This window comes from Ixodes scapularis, unplaced genomic scaffold, assembly GCF_016920785.2.
Source record: "Ixodes scapularis isolate PalLabHiFi unplaced genomic scaffold, ASM1692078v2 PGA_scaffold6__148_contigs__length_123643588, whole genome shotgun sequence".
NCBI lineage: Eukaryota > Metazoa > Arthropoda > Arachnida > Ixodida > Ixodidae > Ixodes > Ixodes scapularis.
Window position 1 is genome coordinate 104,603,612 of NW_024609881.1, and position 23,827 is coordinate 104,627,438.

General features: G+C 47.1%; 1 protein-coding gene across 1 annotated transcript in view; it reads left to right on the top strand.

Annotated features, from left to right (window-relative positions):
* Positions 1-1,617: 1,617 nt before the first annotated feature.
* Positions 1,618-23,827, top strand: part of LOC115322781 — a 53,853-nt gene continuing 31,643 nt past the window's right edge. Inside the window, exon 1 of the mRNA XM_040214564.2 lies at positions 1,618-1,872. Within this exon, the coding sequence (XP_040070498.1) occupies positions 1,684-1,872 (189 nt within the window). The 5' untranslated portion in view covers positions 1,618-1,683. The remainder of the gene's footprint in view (positions 1,873-23,827) is intronic.

A 23,827-nucleotide genomic window follows, 5' to 3' on the forward strand; every position in this document is an offset into this window, starting at 1 on the left:
TACTTCTTACCTGAGCGAGCGACCTGCCGCGGCATGCTGCTCTTGGGGCGTTGCAGCCACTGCTGTGGAAGGTCCATCTTGGACAGCTCATTTAGAGTCGCGTAAAGTGCGGTAGCCACCGTGTGGCTGCACTTTGCGGCCCGTGAGGGCATTAACAGTGACTCTCTAAAATGCCACCTTTATCGGAGAGCGTCATCTTTACCTCGTAGCTACAATTCTTAAACAACGCCTGGACATTCTCAACTAGAGTGAAATCCTTCACCTCAAGAGAAAAGACGTATACTTCAAGGTATTTCCTTTTGCCTTTTTCGAAGGCCGCGTTCTCGCCGGTGAAAAGCGGTGAATCTCCGACAGACGCAGGAAAAGTAAAGCAGCCATCGCTTTGACTAGCAGACGTAAAGCAGACGACGTTAACTGCGCCAACCTCGCCAACCCGCCGACGCCGTTAAAGTGTGAGGAGTCTCGCCGCACACGAAAGGAGGGAAAACGAATTTGGGAGGGAACCTCGTGAAGTATTTGGAGGGAACTTGCGGACACTAACCACACTCAGTCTCGGTTCTTAGCAAACAAATCTCGGCGCCTCGGAACACCCGGGACACCTCGTCAGTGAGTCCTTTGACTTCTCTCCTTGATGCGCGTCTGCTAGTTGTTAGACAAAAATGACGTACTGCTCGAGTTATTTCGTCTGCCCTCTCTGAATGGCGAAGTCGAGCTCGCTCGTAAAGACCTGCACTTTCGAAAGTCGCAGGAAAGGTAAGACAGACGCAGACGACCTTGCGAGCAGACGACGTTGCAAAGGAGCAGACGACGTTGCAAAGGAGCAGACGACGCTTAGATAGGGGGTCGCGATCAGCCAAGCAGGGCTGGGCGTTCTGACGCCACCGCTACCCCCTGCGCAAGAAGCGGACGAACTTGCCCTCCGCAATCTTTCTTCGTTTTGTTGTCGTAGTGAATCACATTGTTGTGCTTCAGCGCCTGTTTAGTTGTGTATGATCCTTCTCTTTGTCCTTGTCTTATAGCGCTGTTTTTACCATAATCATGTACACGCGTTTCGAGTACGCAAAAGTACGCTTGCTGATATTCAGATTTTTACCCTTAACGTTATTCAGCAGAGCATGACGCACGAACACTGTTCGGTGTACTTGAACGTAAAAAAACTAAAACAAAAAACAATACCGTGCTTAGACAATTTCCCTGTCCAGATGGTTGCTCATGAATTCCTTTTCATATTTCAACCACAGTGCTCTTTTGCTCTTTTTTATATTATATTTGAAGGGATAGTTAAACTCTTGCCATACGTGTGTATATTGGCATTAAACAATTCAATGCCCACATGAAAGGTCACCATTCTGTGCAAGTTGTAAAGCTGACGCTGACGATTCCCGTTTCTTGACCTTAGCTTTCTGGAAGCATACACATAGCGGGTGTTGTCTGACGTAAATGAAAAATAACCTTTATTGTTAGCCCGTGTGGGCTCACAGGAAAGGTGATTTTTTTTTCTAATTTTTGTTGGCTCCACCTGCGATATGTATGCTTACAAAAAACTAAGGTCAAGAAACGGAAATCCTATGGCATTGAACGTATTTAATAAAGGCGTCAGCTAGTATCTTTACTTCCATTAGCAAGACTGAATGTTCAAGTGCTAGTGTAAGAAAGCTTAGACAGACTTTCAGTCCCAACAAAATGATTTTGCTGAAAGTTATTTATTTATGCATAGCGTTATTGATCAGTCCATATTACACAAACTCTTTTCCCGATGTTCCGAGCACGTACGTCAACCAAAAATGCATAGAGGAAGCTAAAAAGTTTGTTGTACCAAAAGTTCCACTGGCGTACAACAGTGCACTGTTTTGCATGTATCAAAACCTTCAGGTGAGTGCTTTTACTTCATATATACTATTCTAATTGTTACCTAGACACGATTAAAAGGTCTATATTAAATATAACACTCTATAACCGCGGCTTACCGAAATAAAATGCCAGTAAAAATGTGTAACATAGTTGCGTACCGTAATTAAACAAGTAACATACTTATTAGCACCGAATTGTTGTTTGTGCTATCATATATTCAAATTTTGTTGCCTGGACCTTAATTGTCATGTATACCTTAATTGTTGTAAAAAGTGCTATCGAGAAAGTTATTCCTAAGTGCTACAACAAGCCGTCGATATTTCTTAACTGGTTTTCTAAAGAATTAAGGCTTAACCTAAGAAAAAAAGATCACTTTCACCGACTTTATAAAAAGACCGGTTCTGATCTTTGGTACGCAATATATAGCATATATCGTTCCTTAGTGAAAAAACTGTTCAAGCGTGGTAAACGTCTACATCATGACAACGTGAAAAATAGTGTAAATCATCGACCGAAGACGTTTTGGAAGTTTGTAAAACTTCATACACGTGAGGCTACTCGCACTATCTGCGTGCGTGGTGGGTGAGATAATGCTCCTTGTTATCAATCTGCACCCGCTGAGGTTGCAAACATGTTCGCGAATTATTTTTAAAATTGTTTTTCTTTCGGTAACCAATCTTTTCAGCCTGGTGACAATTTCCTATACTGTCATGATTTTTTGTCATCTATGCGTGTTGATTCAGCTGAAATCGCCGAAGCGATTAAAAAGCTGAAACCGAAGTTTTCCAGTGGCGCGGATGGGATACCAAGTTTTATTATCAAAGGATGCAGTAAACTGTTCGTTCCGATTCTAAAGCATATCGTCAATCTTTCTCTTAGTTCGAGAACATTTCCGTCTCTTTGGAAAAGGTCGGTGGTCGTTCTGGTTCTAAAAATGGCGATGCGTCTCTTGTCACAAATTATCGCCCAATCTCCTTGCTTTGTGGCTTTTCGAAAGTTTTCGAGCTTGTCATCCGTATGAGAATGCTATTTAATTTCCGACAAAAAATAACTTCATTGCAGCATGGTTTCTTGAGTGGCCGGTCAGTCGAGACTAATTTATGTACATTTTTAGACTTTTCTGCCCCAGTTGGGGCTAATAGAGGACAAGTCGACTCAATACATTTTGATATGTCTAAAGCGTTCGACAAAGTGAGCCATAAATTACTCTTGCGTAAACTGTCTTCATATGGAGTGTGTCTTGAATTATGCGAATGGTTTGACAGTTATCTGTCACTGCGCCCAAACTCGGTTCGGGTTGGTGACTGTTTCTCTGAAAATTGCTTTTCGTCGTCCGGAGTTCCCCAGGGATCAATACTGGGCCCTCTTTTGTTCTTGATCTTCATATATGATATTGTGTCTTGCGTAAACAGTTCCGAACTACTTCTTTTTTGCTGATGACCTTAAGTTGTTCAAAAGCATTAATAGTCTTAAAGATTGCGATGTCCTACAAGGTAACGTCACCAGTGTTCTTCAGTGGTGTAAAAACAATCAATTCCTGCTAAACCCCCAAAAACCAGAAGTGATTTCTTTTTGCCATAGGCATTTTGTTTTTGAGTCTACTTATTACCTCGATGGATCGCCAATACAGCGTGTATCAATCTTAAAGGACCTTGGTGTGTGTTTCGACAGCGCTTTATGTTTTAGAAATCATGTGTCATTGGTCGTAGGCAGTGCTTTTAGAGCGTTAGGGGTAATTTCTCGTTCGACGCGTAATTTTAGAAACCCTCATTCATTGGTTAACCTTTTTAATTCTTTAGTGAGGTCACGACTGGACTTTGCTTCTGTCGTATGGAACTCGATTTTTAACACACAGGCTATGAGCATAGAAAATGTTCAGAAAAGACTTCTCCGGATTGTTTATGATAGATGCTTTGAGCGGCGCTTTTATTATAGGTATGAATATATAAGGAAACTGTTATCTCTTTCTCTACTGTCTAAAAGGAGGACTGTTCTTGATTTAATTTTCCTGCACAAGGTTGCGAATGGCGCTGTTGATTCGGCTCAACTCCTTGCAAAAGTGAACTTTCATATTCCATTCCGAGTAACTAGACACTTTGTTTGTTTTGATGTTCGCTCGCCATGTAACACCTCACCTCTCTTACGGACTCAGTCATTATATAATACCGTCGCTCCACCCCACCTTGATATATCTGCATAAATTTCTGTGTACCGTCGTGATTTAAATGATATTATTCTAGCCCTTAGCATTATGTTTGTCTTGGATGTTTTATCTTTTTAGTAAATGTTTAGACCGTATGTACTTGCTTGCTCATTTTGCTTGTTGTGTTGGTGCACCAATAAGAAGACCAATGCGGTTGTTTTTGGGCACCCCAAAATAAAGATTATTATTATACAGTTTGGGCCACCGGCTTTCTTGCATATTTTATAGTGGGCATCAAGGGACTTTTCAAATGCAGGACATATTAAATATGTAAAAGTACAGCTTCCAGACTTTTTAACAATATCGTGCGAACGCCGACTGGCCGGTTGATCAGCGCCTTATATCGTGGCGTGAAACAGCAAGTCAGCAAGGCTAGTCGTGTGCCCTGCGCCACACGCGCGTAGTCTTTCTGGCCTGCTGTTTTACACCAAAATAAGGCGCTGGTCTACCTGCCGGTCGGCGTTCGCGCGATCTTATTAAAAGTCGGGAGGCGTACGTAGGTTAAAAAAAAAGATCCGTAAGATTGTTTTTGCGGGTGTTCCCTAGGAAATTGACAAATAAGGTTTTCCTGTGTATAAAATATGGAATACCCTTAAGTCTTATATAGAATCAAAACTAAATATTTTTTCTAAAAATTTAATTACCTTTGTTTTTTACGTCCCAAATTAAATTACAAACATTAGAGTGAAGAGGAGGCTAAATAAAATATATTTCGCTTGTAATTAAAAAAAAAGAAAGATATTTACAAATCTTCGTAATGCGGAATTAGAGCGCAGATCTTGAGGTATTTTGATTTTGCGATATACCGTATTAAAAAATACCGGAATAAATATCTATATATATATAAATATAGACCTCGTACTCCTGCGTACATAATATGAATTATATATATATATATATATAATTTATTATAATATTAAATATATAAGGAGGAGTAGAAGAGGGTAAGGAGGACCCCCCCCTCCTCGTCCTCCTCTTCCTCCGGTTACGCCGGCGGCGACGGAGACGCCGACTCTGCAGAAAACGGCAACGAGCGCCTAAGAGCTGCGCTCTAAAAAACAGAATTGAATACATTTTAATAATTATATTTTTGATGTCCCATCAAAAAGATTCTAGTGGTTGCCGATTCGCAGCTTGGAGTTAGTAGAGCCTAGCCTTACACGGCAGAGCACAGGGATCCAACTATTAAGCTCCACCCCTTGTTTTTATCTGGTTAATGGTAGCTCCAGGGTGCTGTCGTGTATCACACGAATTAAAGACCTCTGGCTGAAATCCTTTTGTACCGGCAAAAGCATTTATCTAAGGAGAAATAACGTCGCATACTATGGTAGTAAAACCTTACGCTCACTGGGTACCTCATGTCTAATTTGTTATTTTGCTGGAGTTCCGAACAGCTTGTGTAATGTGTAAGGAAACAGTGTTATTACTATTATTGTCTGAAGTGTGCCTAAGGGTTCCACATGTGCCTACTCGAAATCTTTCATCATTTTATAATTCCAAACATTTTTATCTTTTAAGCCCAATTGTTAAACTGACCATTGTAACCAGTACTTTGAGAAACTCGATATTTTTAACTCGTGCTTCAGGGCATTTATTATTTCTATCGAAGACCTGTCCGACGGGTGAATAATGATTGTGGTTCACTTTAAGATTGATTTCGGAGAGCACAGACATTGTTGGGCCTGTGTTTGTGCTACTGCTTCGTCTATTTTTCGTTGGGAGTGCCTCTATAACTTGTTTTTACATTACTGCAATTTTGCATCATCGTACGTAAGTCCTAGAAATTGTATTTGGTTATCATTCAGCTCAGTGTATGTCGTGCATGATTATATGCAGTTACTGTTTAGTGCGTTGCTCTTCTGTATTTGTGCGTTTTATGTATTCAATTCCATCTAGTGTGCTGGTACCAAGGCCGTAAAGTTGTTCCTCGGCCCTATAGTAAACATTGATTGATTATTATTATTATTATTAAAGATACTTGATGAGCTTCACGAAGACTTCATAACATAGAGTAGCTGCAAAAATTAAAGAGAGCTCTCAAGCGTGTTCGCCAAAACCCATCTCAAAACCGATCAAGAAAAAAAAAAAACAATTTATGTGATGTTTTGTGTATCCCCTGCTTCTGGTTTGATGGTAATGCAGTGTCACATTGTGTGAGCAATCATATTAAACTAATTTCTTTGTGTGTTTATTTAAAGGGTTCATGAAACGAATTGTGGGCTGGGATAAATGAATTTAGATTTGGATTTCACTAATAGCATATCGTTTAGTGGGCCAAGCGAAAAAAGTCGCGCCTCCACGGTTAACCACCGCGGAGGCGCGACTGGTCACGACAGTCGCGATAATCATGATTCATCGCGGTGAGTGGGACAGCGAGCGACGCACAGGTCGGCATTGTCTGACGGCTTCGCTAGCCACCCCCACCTACGCCGCTTTCGGACGCTGCAACCTGGCCACTCCGGCAACAGCAACAGCGGCCGCCCATGAAGCCCAGCGGCTCCCTGAGGCCCATGAAGTCCCCCGAAGTCCGGGCCTTGAGGGGGGGAGAGTGTGGGAGCCGAGAGTGAAGGACGAGGCAGAGGGCATGTGGCAGGCGGTCGGCGGGGAAGTCACGAGCTGGCGCGAGACAGCGCGAGCTGAGCGAGGCTGATAGCTGGACAAGAACGTCGAAGCCAAGCTGCCTGGCGCGGCCCATGGCGAACCCCGGAGCGGTCCACCAGCGAGGTCTGGAGCAAGACCGGTGGAAACGGCGAGCCCTGGCCATATGACCTGGGCTATGACGATCCCGGGCTGGTTCCGCAGCGAGACTCGGGCATTGATAACCCGGAACAGCCAGCCTACGCAGCGCTGGCGTGGGAAAGGCGATCCGCAGGCCTGGACACTGACTCCAACTGTAAGCTCTGATCGACGGGCGACAACAAGGGTCGGCGTGCCTGGACTTCCGGCTCTCGACGACGGGCAACCGGGAGGTACATTAAACCCATTCGCTGTCTTCTCGTTGTCTTCCCTCCCTGCATGACGGGCAGAGCGCATACCAACCGGCCACGATTACTAGTAGAAGGATCTCCACAAAGAACCCGACACTTTTGCCGGATGAATACTCAACGGCCCTGTGTAGCAAACCATTCTTGAGGAAAAAAAACTGAAACTTCGTCCTGCCCTTCTGTTTTCTGGTCGTTTTCCCTATCTTACCAAAACCCCTCATGAGAGTTCTATCCTCCTTCTCCATGGCGAGCTCCTCGGTAGTCGCATCAATCACTGCCGCCTGCGACACCTTCGAAGGGCACTCTGGTCTTTCCATTTGACCCCTTGCTCCCTTCTCCCTCGCGGACGCCACTTCTGCTGGTTTGTCTTTCCGGAGCTCGTCAGTACATTTGAACGATCCCGATGTGATGCGACCATCGAAGCCGACTTCAACGGCGTTCGGAAGTGCTCCCGGCTTCGCCGTTGGCTTGGCCAGAACCTGACCTTGACTCTCTTCGTTTTTATTTTCCCAATCTGTGTTTGGATCATTGGCCTCCCGGATTTGGGGTATAATCCCAAGTACCAGATCATAGAGAGGGTTACTGACACATTTTGCCGTCACCTTTCCTGTATAGTAGGGTGTTGGTACAACTCTATCCGCCTCGGGCAGATATCGAACCGTGCGGTCTAGCAGAAACACCGGACCTGACTTTCCTGTTAGGCTCTCTCGGGGAACCAACTCCTTACGGACCACAACGGTGTTACACCCGGTATCCCTTAATACCGTTATCTTGTGCTCCTCGAGACGGCCTTCCACGGCCGGCATGTTCTCTACTAAGAACTTTGGAGGTGTTCCCATGGCCGAGTTTACTACCAGGATTTTGTCACCATTATTCAATGTTACGTAGGAGTCGTCGGGCGCGTCGACAGCCCCTGTTGATGCAGTACAGAAGCACGAGGCTTGCTACCTCTTGTTCTGGCTTCCCGTGCAGTTTTCCACCATATGACCAGCGCGGCCACAATTCCAACAAGCCACTGCTTTCTTGCTTTGCGCGTTGCTCCTGCAATTTTCAGCCTAATGTCCAGCCTCCCCACAGATGAAGCAGCGGATATCTCTTGGCGTCTCTCCACTTGCGTGAATGTCTCCGTTTCCAGCGCCTTGTCTGTTTGGCCCCTCGTCTGACTTTTGCCTATTTGAGCTCGATGGTATTTGAGCTTCTTGGAACAGGTCAGCCTTTGCTGCTACGTCTTCCAAACTCTGACAATCACGCCCTCTAAGAAAGACGGCCAGCTTGCTCGAGCAGGTTAACATGCACTGTTCCACCAGGACCTGGTTTTGTAATGGCTCGAAAGTCTTCTCAACTTCAGCTATCTCGAGCCATCGGTCAAAAAATCCTGCCAATCGGGCAGCGAATTGTCTGCGCGTTTCGCTTTTCCCGGGTTCGGCGTTGCGAAACCTCTCGCGCCGTCCCTCCTTAATATACCTAAATCTTTGGGAAAGCGCTAGCTTGACGGTAACGTAATCTAACGCATCCGCCCATGCCATCCGGCCAACCACAGACAGTGCCTCCCCGGTTAAGCATAAGCTTAGTGTGGTGGCCCATTTCTCCAATGGCCAGCTCAACCATGTTGCTGTACGCTCGAAGCGCTGCAGATACGAGTCTAGATTATCCCTCCGTTCGTCGAACTGCGGGATTAACTTGTGGGGACTCTCTCGAGTCGCTGGGCCTGGCGCTTCCCGGCGCTCGTCTCCCTCAGTTCCGGCACTTTCACTACTAATCTCACGTGTGGCGATTCTTAGCTGCAGAATCTTCCTTTCCTTTTCTAACTTAGGGCACTTTGCAGCTAACGCTCCTTCGGCTGCTTCCCGGTTTTCCCTTACGTTATCACGTTCCTCAGCTCTCTCGGCTCTCACGCGCGCTTTCTCTTCATCCGCCCAAACTCTTTCTTCAGCTACCCATTTCATTAGCTCGTCCCCAGTATACCGCAATTCGTTTCCCACCGTGATTATTTGTTCTAGCTCCATATTAACACAAAGGACTCAGCCTTCCCCTCAAATCTCCCACTTCCCGAGAAAACGAAACTAGGATGCAATGTTCCTAGACGGATCCTGGCAGGCTCGCAAATTTGACAGGTTTGTTCGGGAAGGTGAGCGAGAATCTGGGAACAAGAGTCAGCGGGAGAACTCTAAAATACTTTACTGTAAGAAGAAAAAAAAAAGGAAAAGAAAAAAAAGGAATACGATCAAAGCGTCGGATAAATGAAATAACTCCTGCATTCAAAATTAAATATATGTACTGCCAACAAAAATAGTCAACTCACTGCATAGTCACCATGGGATGTGGCGGGTGGATCGTCGTTGGGCCGATGGTCGGAGAATGATACCCGGCCCGCTGGTGCTCTTCGGACCAAGATGACAATACCGAGCGCGGTGATCCAAGCCTGGCGGAGGCTATTGCGAGGACGGGACGTAGCCAAACGGTTCAAGCCTGGCGGAGTCGATCTCGAGGACGGGACATCGCCGACCCGAGCTCCGCAACCCCAGAAGACATCAGCCAAAACTCGCGTGTCGTCGGATTGTTTCGAATCCCTCACGAGCCTCTCCATTCTTCTTTTTTTTCGCGCCGCCGAAAATCTCTCCTTTATTCCTTTTCTTTTTCCTTGTCTTATAAATCATGACAATATCCTACGAGATCTACCTTGACTTTTCTTTTTGACAACTCCACCTGAATTGACTCTAACCGGTAGCCATTTTTAAATATGCTTCATAAATTTTTGTTTATATGTGTATCCACATTTTTTTTTGCGTGTGTTTTGCTAAACCCTTGGCCATTTCTTAACTATACTTCGGACTTCTTTTTATTTATTGCGATGTGTATCCCCAGTTTTTAGAGCGCAGCTCTTAGGCGCCCGTTTCTGGCTTGAGCGGCGTCGCCGTCAGCGTCGGCGTAACCGCGCGGTGCACTATGGGTAAATTTCCCCGCTAAATTTAGCGGAAAATTATTCCCGCCAAATTTAGCGGAAACATTTCCCCGTTAAATTTAGCAGAAAAATTTCCGGGCCAAATTTAGCGGGGAAGTTTTTTTCCTAATTGGGGAAAGGAGGAGGGACATAACCTCCGCTCCGTACCCTCCCCTCCTTCTCCTGAAGAGCTGCGCTCTATTTTGGCGTTACAGGGGATTGTAAACGTCTTTCAATTTTTTCCCTTTTTTATCGCGACGCTGAATCATAGTAGGACTACGTGTTTTCAGAGTTAATGTTTCGTCAAATTCGGAGAATGTTTTTCGGAGTTTTTTTTTTTTTTTCCGAAAATTCGGAGTTTATTAGTTTATTTTTGTTTGATTCTGAAATCTCCGAAATTTGGAGCTTAATTTGATAATTTCGCAGTGTTTCTTATGAAAAAAAAAAATATCCGGGTGTATACGTATGCTGGGTAAGGAAAAATAAAACGCGCTTATATCAAATATTTCTTCAGCTGGATTTTGTGTTGGTGCCATTGCCTCTGGCAATACTAATCTGTCCCACGGCAAAAGTTGCATTCACATGTGGCTTGAATAAACGTCGATACCTTAAAAGTAAACTCGTGGAGGTAGTCGCTGGGAGCACGTATTAATTCTATCCTATTCCATGGTACCCCGCTTCCGCGAGAGGTGGAGTGGTAAAGGATGGATCAGGGAAGATTGACCTGCCCCACTTTCAATTTTATGCAATCTCTGTGATCCATAGCGTTAACTGCTACAAAAACACAACCTCTCTTCCTCTTAAAACACAAATAGTATGGTCCATACTGGAAGCCAATACATGGGCTTTTGTCGTGACCCAAATGCATAATGACACGTCGATCTGAACCTTGACAAGATGATCGGTAGACCCCTTTTGTCAATGAACTGAGATTTTAAAGATAACTGTGGTGACATTTTCCCGGGACCATTGACCCTTTGCGCCGATCAAACTTAATTTAAAATACCGTCTTTATTTAGTTTATTGTAAAGGGGGGGGGGGGGGGGGCATTGGCACATCAAAATTCGGAGTTTATCGGATAAATCCGAATTGACCAAAATCTTACCGGCGGGTGTTTTTCGGAGTATATCGGATTTATTCAAAAACACGGAGCAATAATTATAAAGAAGCAACTGTTAGGTTGTAAAATCACCACTATGGGGTGAAGCAGTTCGATTTTCAGGCTCTCGCTGGAGGCTGGGGTTTGGCTGTACAGGCCAACTCCTCCCCCGATACCATACAATGGGATTCCCGAAAAACAAAATTCTAATACTGATTATTATTAATATTATTTTACAAATATAATTTCTTTATATAACTGCGATAGATTGCAATCTCCGTTATTAAACAAAAAGAGCTCTTGTGGGCCCCTTGCCGTCGCTCTCCCAACAATTAGGATCTGCGGAAGAAATTCAAAATTGGGCGACACAGGGTAACCGCTCTCATTTTCTCAGCAAAACCCAACCAAATTAAACAGAAGTTAATTGAGTCACGTTTTGACTCCCGCGTAACCTGGTCTATGGTTAAGATGATATCGCAGTTCCCTAGGCCCTATGTATTTCCAATGGCAACGCCTTGGTACGACTGCTAACCAATTACCGGACGAATTGATTTCGGGATGATTTTATCAAAAACGAGAATAATAAAAAATAATTGCAGCCAGGTCGCACATTTCCCGGTTTCGGGGCTAGATATCTTCTATGGGAGCTCTAATTTCTTCAAACTGCTCCATCTTAGAATCTGCCATTCATAAGCAGTACTCAAGAAAACAGAGGCACTTATAGATTCTCTGACAAGGTGTCGCCAAAGGTAATTCAATTTTTTATAATATCTCCAACAAGATCTTCGTTCCACGCATTCCAAAAGGGAGATCGGAGGATCAAGTTTGCACTCCGGTGAAAGCCTGAATATTGACTTTTACGATGGATTATACCATCTATCCCATGGCGTAATCTGTCAGCAACCTTTCATACTTGCAGAACACAATAGCGCTTCACGACAGGCACGAAGAGTAGGAACGAGACAACACAATGCGCTAACTTCAACTGGTTTAAGCGTCAGAAAATCAAGTGTATATGTACTCTGCATCATCGTGCCATTCAACCAATTCCATGCCACGCCAATGCTCGCAAGAGCTGTGTCTCTTTGTAGCCCAAATCGATCGACGCCACGCGGACACATCGATCCCCGTAGTTTTTTTGTTTTTTTATCAGGTCTGTTTCTATAATTTCCCTTGTCGTCTTATCTCTGTATTTTCTAAGAACAGTGCACAAATTAAATTCAGGTTTGCACCCACAGTCATGGCAGCGCATTGACAAATGACCGTCCCGCTGTCCGCTCACTTTTTGGTTGTGTTCGCGCAATCTGTCATTTGGACATCTTCCCGTTGGCGTGCCATCTTCCCATTGGCGTGGCATGGGATTGGTTGAATGGCGCGATGATGCAGAGTATTTATACCCTTAATTTTCTGACGATTAAACCAGGTGAAGATAGCGCATTGTGTTGTCTCGTTCCTACTCTTGGTACTTGTCGTGAAGTGCTATTGTGTTCTCCAAGTTTCAGTACCAACTCGCCCAAGAATCCGCATTACTCAACCTGTCATAGTCATTTCACAATCGCGGTCATCTTGTGTTAGTGCGCAGCGACAGACTATTTCCATGACCCCGTTTCTTTCAGTTGTGTTTAAAGGGGTCATAAAAACATTTTCCAGCTTTTTCCTGTTTAGCTCTCCTCCTCAACTCATAAATCGTGCATTGTACCAAACAGTTCAAGAGGAATCTGAAGTTGGTCAAGGAGGGAGTCCCCTCTTGCTCGGACCCTGGTTTGTGTACCCGGACGTAGCCATTGTCCCCTTAGAAGATTAGCCCGTCGCTCAAAATTCAGACTTAAGTTGCTTTCCCCACCCGTTCACCCCGAAGCTGACAGTGCTGTGGAAGCTTCGTGCTCGTTGGGCGAGCCAGACTTTTGCCACGTGATGACGCTCTCTCGTGCATACCCACGCGCAGAGAACGAGGTCAGGTGACGGAAGGGAGGAGGCTGATTGTTCTTGCAAGCGCGTAACTTCCGCCGCACTGTTGGCTTAGGGGTGAAGGGGATAAGTTAGGTCTGGTGTCGTGTGACGTAAGTTTGGACCCGATTACGCACTTTGGGGTCCGCGGATACATCACAGCTTACGAAGAGAAGGAGGTACAAAATAGTCCACTGTGTTTTCATATTTTCGTACCGAAATTCGGACTTTTGACTTTCTACCTTTTTGCTTTTGGCCCACTGAACGATGTGCTATTAGTGAAATCCCAATCTAAATTGATTTTATCCTAGCCCAAAGTTCGTTTCGTGTGCCCTTTAAGGTGTATCCACACGACGGACTGGGCCGCGGACCGATTGATCACGTGATGCGCGGCCCGCGGGCCGCCCGGCTGCAATGAGCATCCACACGGCGGACCAAAAGAGCAGACGACAGAGTGAACGGGCCGGTTTAACCCTCGACCTCACAGCTCCGCCAAACGTATGCAACGAGCTGCTTTGAGGCTATTTGTAAGGAGCCAAGATGGAGGTTGAACGAAAGAGACGTTTGGCCGCGGTGGCCCTGGCGTTGACTATTGAGGACGAGGAGGACTTAAGTGAACCGAAAAGGGCATGCATCTATTGTCCCACAGAGCGGGGAATTACCCCACGAGCGCGATGAAGTAAAAAGTTGCATCGTCGCACCATGCCGCCATCGTCGCAAAACAAAAGGTTCGTCTTCTTCTTCTTCAACAGTTGGCGCCAAAAGAACACGACTTTGGATTTGGATTCCAATCTAAACAACAAAAGTCAGCTTGTTGCCAGACTTAGCACTTCAATTATACTAAAAACGCCGCGGTCCGCCGCCAAGGTCCGGGCGAGAAAAGCGTTTGGCATTTCTCACAAGCGCGGGCCGCGGACCGCCGGCGGACTTCGAAAAGCGGTGACGTATAGACGTCGTGTATGCAGGCGCCATCTGAAAATTATGTAAAAGTGGCGGCAATTTTTTTTTTTTTTTTGGTCGTGAAGCCGTTTTTGTTTTCAGTGTAATGTTGCCTATTGTCTGCTCGAGTCAGTGGCATAGTCAGGCATTTTTTCGGGGGGGGGGGGGGGGGGGGGCTGAGGTGGGTGGAGTGTTAATGACAATGTGCCGGGGAGAGAAGGAGGGGCTGAAGTCCCATACACTGATTTTTATTGTAGTAGTTTGGATCGCAGATCCAAGCGTGTCTTGCTGGGGTTGAGCGGCACCACCGGCAGTCATCACTTAATAGACCCTTTCCGAAATTCAGTCTGGCCACTTTGATCACTATCATCACCATCTGAAAAATGGTATATGTGCCATACGAATGGCGGCTTTCTAATTACTGATGAAGGAACAAGTTGAAGATACTTCTAAGCTGAGGATTCGAGGCCTATACATTCTAGACGTTAGCACGTTGCGAAACCGGAATCGAATGCAAGCGCTGCGTAAGTGTTCATTTCTCTAATTCGAGCCCAATGAACCTGTTAGTGGCACAAAATCGACTTCGAAACCCCTTGACTTGGCGCTTCGTTCTGACTGGTTGCATCGCTGTGTAAATCGACACTGGAAGAGATGATCCAGAAAAACCTGTATAGCAAAAAGTTTATTCTCGTCTGCCGTTGACATGCAAAAGTGACGGTGCCCGATAAAATACTGCAGGCTACGGGTTCATTGCCGCCATTCGTATGGCAAAAGTTAAACCGCCATTTCAGCCTCCAGATGGCACTGAATTTCGGAAAGGGTCTATTGACACCAGCTCATGCGTGGCACTTTAAGGCAGAAACGGGGAAAACTGAAATTTCTTACTTGAAGTTTTTACTGAGGTTGTTCTAAACGATGAAATATTTATCGTATTTTTCGGGAATGACAGTTAATATTCTGGGCGCATATACTAAAAGCAATAAATACAAATCTTCTTTTAAATAAATGTTTTTCGGTTCAGAGTCGAGAGTTGATACTTTGTTGGGCGTAATCTGTGATGTGGTTCAATGAAACAAGGGCTGCCGAGAGTTAATGTGGAGTCGTTCGTGATATTGGAGTCGCCAGAGCTTAGCTGATGATATGTTCGAATGCATTTACCGGGGTCGTTCTCATCGTTTCGAGCGCATGTTTAAAGTACTTTTGGTGCAAGCTTCTGCTTTGAACCGCAGTGATGGCTCCTGTGACAAACTGAAACTCGGAGCGTGTCGTTCATTTGTTGAACGCGTCATTTATTTAGTAATTGAAGCGATCGACGCCGGCACAGTCGGTGGTGCTCCGGCATTTGGGATTTTTTTTTAGTCGGCGTTCGAACGCTTCACAAATACTGACTAGATTTCCAAACACCTAATATAACGATCGCAGCACCTAATAAAATACTCGCCTTAGAGCACTGCGTAGAAGTTTCAATATGTGTGTTTCTCCCATAGACGCGTGTATTTCCAGGTGTCAAGTAATGGCCGCTGGTGGAGCACCGACGGGCTCCCGATCCACGATCCAGACCACAACAATAGAGATCAGTGGTCCCATCAGTCCTTGTCCTTGATACGACACTAACTTAAATCGGTAGTTTTTTTTTTTTTTTTTTTTGCATTGATGCGGCGACGTTGTCTTGTTTATTCAGAGCTCGTGCTATTTGATCCGAGTGGTTCTGGCATGCCACCGCTGTAACGGTTAGGAATGTTTGTAGCAGTGTGTCGTAAAAAAACCGGAAATAAAGCCTAAAAACGACAGATAACAATATTTATCGGCGGAATGAAAACGTAATCGAAACCTAAGTAATATTGTCACGGGTGGTGACCAAAAGAACAGTAAATGAACAGAAAGAAATAAACGTTTAATGTGGCGAACTTGTGGCAAAAATAAACGGGTACAAAAGATAATAACAGAGCGTCGGGGGCGTCGGAGGCGGCGGAGCGGCAGAGTCGAACGCTGGGGCGAAACTGACTGCAGATCAGCACGCAGAGTCCCTTATGTACGCGCGTTCCATGGGTTCTGGAACAATCGGCCTAGATTGTTCGGCGACTGGAACATTCGGAACTCGATCAGACGAGAATGTTCTCGGACTCACGAGAATGCAATGTTGAAAGAACATATAAAAGAGCATTCCACTGACTGGAATCGAACCCAGACTTTCCGCGCGACAGTCAAGCACGGTAACCACTCGGCCACGCGCGCGGTCGCTCGCCGACGAGCGTGGCAATATTTTATTGCAAAATGAAAGAAACAAAATCCTTAGCAGTTTTAGGCTTAAGAGGAAAGTTCGGGTCTTTCAGTTTCTTCTGGCACCCAAGGAACCAGAGGTTACTCTCAAGTGTTCCTCAAGGAAAAAGGAAGCTAAGGCTGTCCCTCATTTGTCAAGTGAGCTAGGCCTACTGCAGCACATGGAGCCACAGAGGAGTCAGGAGCCTCGGTACAAAGCTGTAACATCTGTCCGAGGTTGTACAGCAACCTTATGGATGCGTTTGATTGTTCTGATTCCTACCAATAACCATGTCGCCTCCTGATTTTGGTCCCGAGGAATTTCTTCCAGCAACAGATCCAAAAGACGATTTCCTCAGCAGCTCGCCATCTGATACCAAAAGCAGGGACGAAGCAAAGGCACTCGGAGTGTGATCAATTCCTTTCTCCTACACAAGAATGAGGCCGAGCCGCGAGGACGTTCAGGCAACACTGCACTGCTGCACTAAAGAGGAACGCAACTTCTCCCAACAAAGCCCGAATTAGAGGGACGTTTATTGGCACCACTTCTAAAGGAGAAAAGGAATGCGCGTCAAAACGTTTAATGACTAGGTCTTTTCATGAAACTTTCCGGTTGTTTAAGGCGGCTCGCCCTGACACGGCCATTGGGCTCACAAAGTTACTCATTGAGGCCAAAGTGTGTGGAGTATACGTCTTGAAAAGAAGTTTGCGTGTGCACTTGCCGCGCTAACATCCAGCTAAATGTTTGGCTTTTAGAAAAAGCCACTAAACATATAATAAGTGCTGAAGTCCTTCGTTGACTATATGCGACCCTCCATCTACGAAGTGTTTCCTCAGCCAGCGCAGCTCACGCCCAAGAGCTTAAACTCTTACTATGCCTTGCCTGGGTGTCCCATATAATAATCAAGTGTTGTTCGCAGCCTGGGAGAAAGGACAGCTGATCAGTATGATCTTGTTAAGTTTGTGAAACACCGTCGATAGTGGTTACGAAAATAAGTGCAGCATGAATATTTACGACGCGCGCAGTGCAAAACGATAAGTGTAGCAAAACAATTCATAGAGAAAGGTAGTGTCATGCTTTATTTTCGTTTCACAGAAGACTGGACAGTAGTTCTGCCTGAAGAAGTTTAGTCACATTATGAGAAAATACGCAAGTTTCGACCTTAACATGCGTGGGGACAACTAGAAAAGCAACACGTAGCTGTGCCCCATCAGTGATGGCTCCAGCCACGATTACGTCCATGGATGTTACGCAGTGGCGAAAATTTACGAGTGCCTTGAGGACGTTGCTCCGTTGTTCGTGCACGTGACGTACTTCAACGACTGTGCGGCAGGTTATTTTTAGAAGCAATATCAAGTCCACAAGCTCGCGAATACCTAGTACATGTCGGCCAAATGGCTATTTTGAGCTACTTAGCGTGACAAGAACACCTGCTATGAAATCGGAGGCCTCGTCAAGCAACATGCAACGCTTTTTAATCTCCGTGGGCCTGCAACATCACATCAGATATCAAGTGTGCGTCATAATATGGTGGACGTCCTTAAGACAAAATTACCGAATGTTGTGCTAAGTCACCTGCCAAGGACTGACGTGCAGGTGTTCAGAAAAATGAAAAGAAGAGGCTGGGATTCCGTCCGGCCCGTGCCTGGAATTTAATCCTGTACTTCTGGCAGTGCACATGCGTCAACCCACTGCGGCTCAAGCTGCTGGTACCAAGAACAGGAGCGTCTGCAAACAAGCCTCTTTTGAAATAAAAACTCGCTTCCACCAGCGCTTGCGAAAAGTGAATACATGCAAGGCGGCTACAAGAAATCTCATAAAGATCTGACAAAACAATGATAAAAATAGCTTTACACAACGGGTATCCTTCAGTATTTGTCTTTTGTTCGCGTTTTGCGGCCTTTTGGTACATGTTCAAAGCTATAAGGACGATAAACGCAGTCCAACTCTGTGGTGTTGAAACGGTTTCGTGTTTTTATTATCCGTCTGTAGGCGACTGCGCTCGGAGGAAAGAAACCTGGCCCTTTTGGCAAGCCGGCGTGCCCGCTTTTTACACCAACGCGCGCCGTTACTGACGTACGTAACGCCCTTAACGCGAGTAGGAGAGCCAGGTGAAGCGAGCTAGGGTGCCTCGACGTCTTTTTGTCTAGGGTGGTGCCATTATCTGTAGTACCAGTTTCCTACAGCAAACGCTCACACTAAAATGCAAAAAAAAAAAAAAAAATGGCGGAAAACAAAATGCCGTTTATGACATGAGCTCGTGCAGGGAGGCGCTCTTTAATGCGCCCGAGAACAAAAAAAGACACAAAAGCGTCGGGAACAAAATAGGGAGATGTCATCACACTAAGCAAAGCGAATATCGATGACGCTTTGACTAGAGTGGTGCGCGCTCTGTCTGCCGCTCGCCTCATGGGCGCCTGCCTTCAGGTCCTGCCGCGTTATCCGCAGGCCAATTGCGGTGACGGCATCGATGGCACCAATGCCGAAAGGATGCGCGCCGGTTCAGCCGCGTCATATCATGTTACCGCCGCCACGCAAAAAAAGGTTAGATAAACATGATTTCAGCAGAGCCGCTATGATCGCTTCCTTTTCGTGTCGTACGCTTCGGCCATTGAAAACAGGGCCTGGGAAGCATGCAACTCGATCGCTCAGGATCGCGAGAATTTTCTGCAAATCTTATACAAAAATGCACTAAGAATTCTGCCTCTCAGCCTCTGTACAGAATTTGGTTCTTGCTGACCACCCTCGAGCATTTTACACTTTGTGAAATAACGAATTTGTCATCTATGAGTAACTACACGCCGCATTCACGGTTCTTTGCGGTAGCCTTAATTTTATCATAATTTCAGCTTTACAACTGCAAATACACAAAAATAATTCAACATAGTTTGCAGATTCTGTTTGTATTTATGATTAGCCTCAATATGAGAGAGTTCAAAAAAAAATTTGAAGACGGTTTTTTTTTTTTAAATTTGAGTTTCAAATTACCCCTTAATTATTAAAATATTTCAGCGTTCCTCATAAAATTGTGCCGCTACCCTGGACAACAATATTTGGCGCAAATATTAAACAGATACAGGACAACACGCTGGCAAAGTTGGAAATCCGGTAATTACAAATGCAAAGAAAAGAGAATTTCAAATATAACTTGTGGGATTTCCCTTTGGGGGTGGTACCACTTAGAAACAAAGGGGGTTCCTTGGGTCCGGATAAAGACGTGTTTATTGACTGCAATGCCAGCACGCTTCGCTCTTAGACAATCAAAAGTCCGGGCGCTGGCTCAATTGCCAGTATCACCCGGTCGGTTTCCCGCGCTGCCGCATTAGACAGATTCACGGGAAGTCGGAAGCCCACAAAGAAAAACCGAGCTCCGTAGAGCCAGGGCTTCCGCCGACGAGAGCCCCTGGCCCACCTTCGGGGCCAGCTTATGTAGCTCGGAGAATGGACGCGCCCGGGGAGGCCACTAACAGTCGCGTCCATTATAACTCTCAAGGGTGTGCCGAAGGCGCGTTCACCCAAATGGGCAAGGGAGAGCCGGCCCCTTCGGGGAATTCGGCCTCGTGGTTCTTTGTATCCGGGAGGCCGACGCCATTGGTGACGACGGCTCCCACGGCCTGCTCGAAGCAAGGCCTGGATAGGGATAGAGGGAACCCCATGGTTCCCACACTCCCTCCTTCTCAAGGCTAAGGTAGGCCTAAAAATAAAACGGCCTACCGGCTCTCAAGAACAAAATAAAAAAAAAAACGAAACCGAAAAAAAACTACCGCGTCCGGTACCGACCCCCACATGCTAGGGTTGACAAATTAAATATCTTCGGGGACGCTCCCGGCGCTGACTTCCGTGGCTCACCATGGCGCAGGAACAGGACGATGTCTTGGCCGAAGTCCAGGAATGACGACGCCGGAGCGTACCCTGACGACGTGCCCCGTCGTTGGCGTCGGCACGAGCGCCCACCCGCAGTGCATGTGGCTTGCAGGCGGGCTCCAGGCATCGGGACGGGAATCCGCAGATTGGGGCAGCAGCAGGGTCGCCGTGACGGCGAAGTGTGTCGGGGAATGACACTCAAAGCCCATGAATGGCAGCTAAGCCCCAGCTCCAGGTTCCCAGGGTTGGGGACGGAACCAGGCAGCAGGAGGACACGTGACGCCATCTTGATCACAGCGGAGGTGACCAAGTCTTTCGGGCCGGCAGGGGGACAGGCAGCCTCGGCGATGATGACGTTGCTCCGGCGAACGATGACGCTGCGCCGGCATTGTTGTCCCCCTCGTGGGCCGCGCCATGACTCACACCCGCCTGGTACTGGAATGCAACCTGCGCTCTGCCCCCTCTCCCGTTTCTTTCCCCAAGAAACCTCGGAAATTCCGAGCAAGGTCGAGCCGTCCAACTGAGGACACTCGACCAATCCCTGGGTGCTCAAGGACCCAGAGATAAAAAGAGGCAGAGACAAAAGTGTCTTTTCTGCCGTGAGTCACGTGCATCGCACTGGCTCGGCTCGCGAAGTTATTGTGAAAATAGTTCCACGACTCCGCTTAATGTGAACACGGATGTCCACATACCAAGCTGACTCGCGTCACCCCGTACAATAGATTTGTTGGTGACTGATCGACTAGGCAAAGTTCTTTGTAGCTGCTTTTGCTAACGATGCCTAATCGCTTCGATTTGCGGGCGCAATGAAGTGTCAAATGCACCACCCTGTCCTTTCTCGTGATATTGAAACGATGCAGGGCTGCAATCGGGCAGGCTCGCCAACATTGTTATTTTTCAAACATGTTAGCTTTTACCTTAGGCTAAAACACAAATGCCCGTGGCCAGGTATAGCACCGCGACCTAACTTCAAAAAGTCTTGGAGCCGCGTGCTGCCCTGGCCAACGCGAACAAAGGAGAGCACCGAATTCCCAGCCGCGCGGGACAGCCCCCTTGAACTGCAATGTTCGTAGAGGCCAAGCGCCGTAGCACGAGTTTATCCGCATCAGCAAGAACAGAAGCCGATCCCAAATAAAAAGAGACCCCCGTGCCAATAGCAATACCAGACTATTTACGGCACCGATCTGCAACAACACGAGTTGCTCGACCCCGCGAGTACGCTGCCCGGCTGCCAAAGCCCGTCTGCAACAATACGAGCTGCTTAGCGACGTTAGTGGCGAGCGTACCGCCCGGCGGACGCACCGCCCGACTCCGCAGAGTCCGCGAAAATATTTACAACTATTCACATATTTACACCCCGGATCGTTCTGCTGAGCGTCAAAAACTCATCGGTGCTACCGTCGATTCCCAACGAACACCTCGAGTGCCGTGGTTCACGATCTCGTCCAGTGACCGCATGGCGGTCACCTTAATCGGACACGCAATCATCTCGGGACGCTGTTCAACCTGTTGCACTGCCCGGTAGCACGATTGAACTGCTCCCGGACCCCGCGGCGTTTTCACATTTAACGTCGCTTTTACGGGGTTGCAACGTAATAGGTAGCCCTCAAAGGTTCCTAACGTTATTGTTGCGTGCGACGCTCACTGACTTTTGGCCGGAGTCGATCGCGGGTAAACGGAACATACTCAATTCTAATAGCCGAAAACCATGCTCACGCCACTCCTTTGTCCCTTGATAGCGGGAAGGAAAGACGGAGTAAAAAGGAAATCATTTTGACTCACTCAGTTTTCCCGGGGGGCCTTTGTTCCGGGGTCGCTTGGCCAACCTGATGGCTACTGGTCCGTCGACGCGGCGACGAAGGGCACCATCGGCGGTCTCCGCAACCTCGCTAGACTGGGACCGGTGTTGCAGGCACAGCGCATTTCCTCGCTCCGAGATACGCTTTTAGTTTGTGCGCTGACGGGGTGTCCACTCTGGGTGGGCCCCGCGAGCCGTCTCGAAGGCAAAAAGCTGCACTTGCTTCGTGGGTCGTCACCGTGCTTTGTTCGAGAACGGGCTTGACCTCGAAAAGCGCAGGTGCGCCTCCCCAGCGAAGTAGGCTGGCGTCGTCCCGAAAGGGAATGCCTCGGACGTGTTCCGGGTGTTGAGTTACCTCCGTTTGGGAAGGCGTTCGGCCGAGACACGTGTTCATTGTGCCTGTGTGGCTGACGTGGCGCGGCTACTGAGCCGTTGAGTGGCAGGGGGTGTCGGGTGTTCGCCTCTCCCTCCGTCCACAAAGTTCAAGGCCGGAAATTGACCTGGTTCGCTATCTTAGCGAAAGGAGATGGATGCTGCTGTCATTGCAGTCCACGGTAAGCCTCGCGTTGGGCGCCAGATGTGGGATTTCCCTTTGGGGGTTTTACCACTTAGAAACAAAGAGGGTTCCTTGGGTCCGGATAAAGACGTGTTTATTGACTGCAATGCCAGCACGCTTCGCTCTTAGACAATGAAAAGTCTGGGCGCTGGCTCAATTGCCAGTATCACCCGGTCGGTTTCCCGCGCTGCCGCATTAGACAGATTCACGGGAAGTCGGAAGCCCACAAAGAAAAACCGAGCTCCGTAGAGCCAGGGCTTCCGCCGAGGAGAGCCCCTGGCCCACCTTCGGGGCCAGCTTATGTAGCCTCGGAGAATGGACGCGCCCGGGGAGGCCACTACCAGTCGCGTCCATTATAACTCTCAAGGGTGTGCCGAAGGCGCGTTCACCCAAAATGGGCAAGGGAGAGCCGGCCCCTTCGGGGAATTCGGCCTCGTGGTTCCTTGTATCCGGGAGGCCGACGCCATTGGTGACGACGGCTCCCACGGCCTGCTCGAAGCTAGGCCTGGATAGGGATAGAGGGAACCCCATGGTTCCCACAAACTATTTTTCACGAATGTGTCATGTTTGCGAATTTGCTCTATAAATGAACAACGCCAATACTTAATGATAAATATTTGGAGTCGCGCTCCTCCTTATACGTAGTTTGTCAGTAAATATTTCTAGGCCCGTATGGACAAGATTTTCTTCGGGAGAGTTGCCAAAAATGCCAACTTCGCACAATTCACAGATAGCGCTTCGCACTGATAGTGTGCTACTAAGATGTTTTTCCGCAAAGACAACCTTTTTTTTCCGCAAAACAGATATCGGTTATGTTCTAGGGGGCATTGAGTTGGCAAAAGATATTTTTTCGTGAAAATTAAAAATGGTCACCGGACATGATCGGTCGAACTTATCTCAAAACAGCCCGTAGCACATCTGAAGCTGGTTTAGCTTTCCTTGGCGTCTGAACCTGTGTTCGAAGCAGATTTTCCGCCCGCTGCCATTGGTGTTGGCTCCTAGATGTCCGCTTCAACTCGGCCGCGCAGATGTCCCTACCGAGCACCTACACCAGAATGTGACGAGTGGCAATTGATAAGGCGACAATAACTGAAGGAAACTAAACGTTTGATGAGGTGAGCTTGTGCCCAAGATAAAATATAAAAAGGCTAGTGTCACAGGCGTCGATGGCGGCGTAACAGCAGGATCGAGCGCTGGGGCGAGACTTGCTCCGTACGGCGCTGCGCTGCATCTTTTGGGCCTTCCCTGGGAGCTTAGAATATCGTGCCTCGATCCTCCCCGAACTATACATTCTTAACATGAACAAACCAGACGGCTCTCCAACCTTCTCGAATCTTCGACTTACATAAGAAAGATCAAAGGACGCAGCGCCGGGAATCATACGG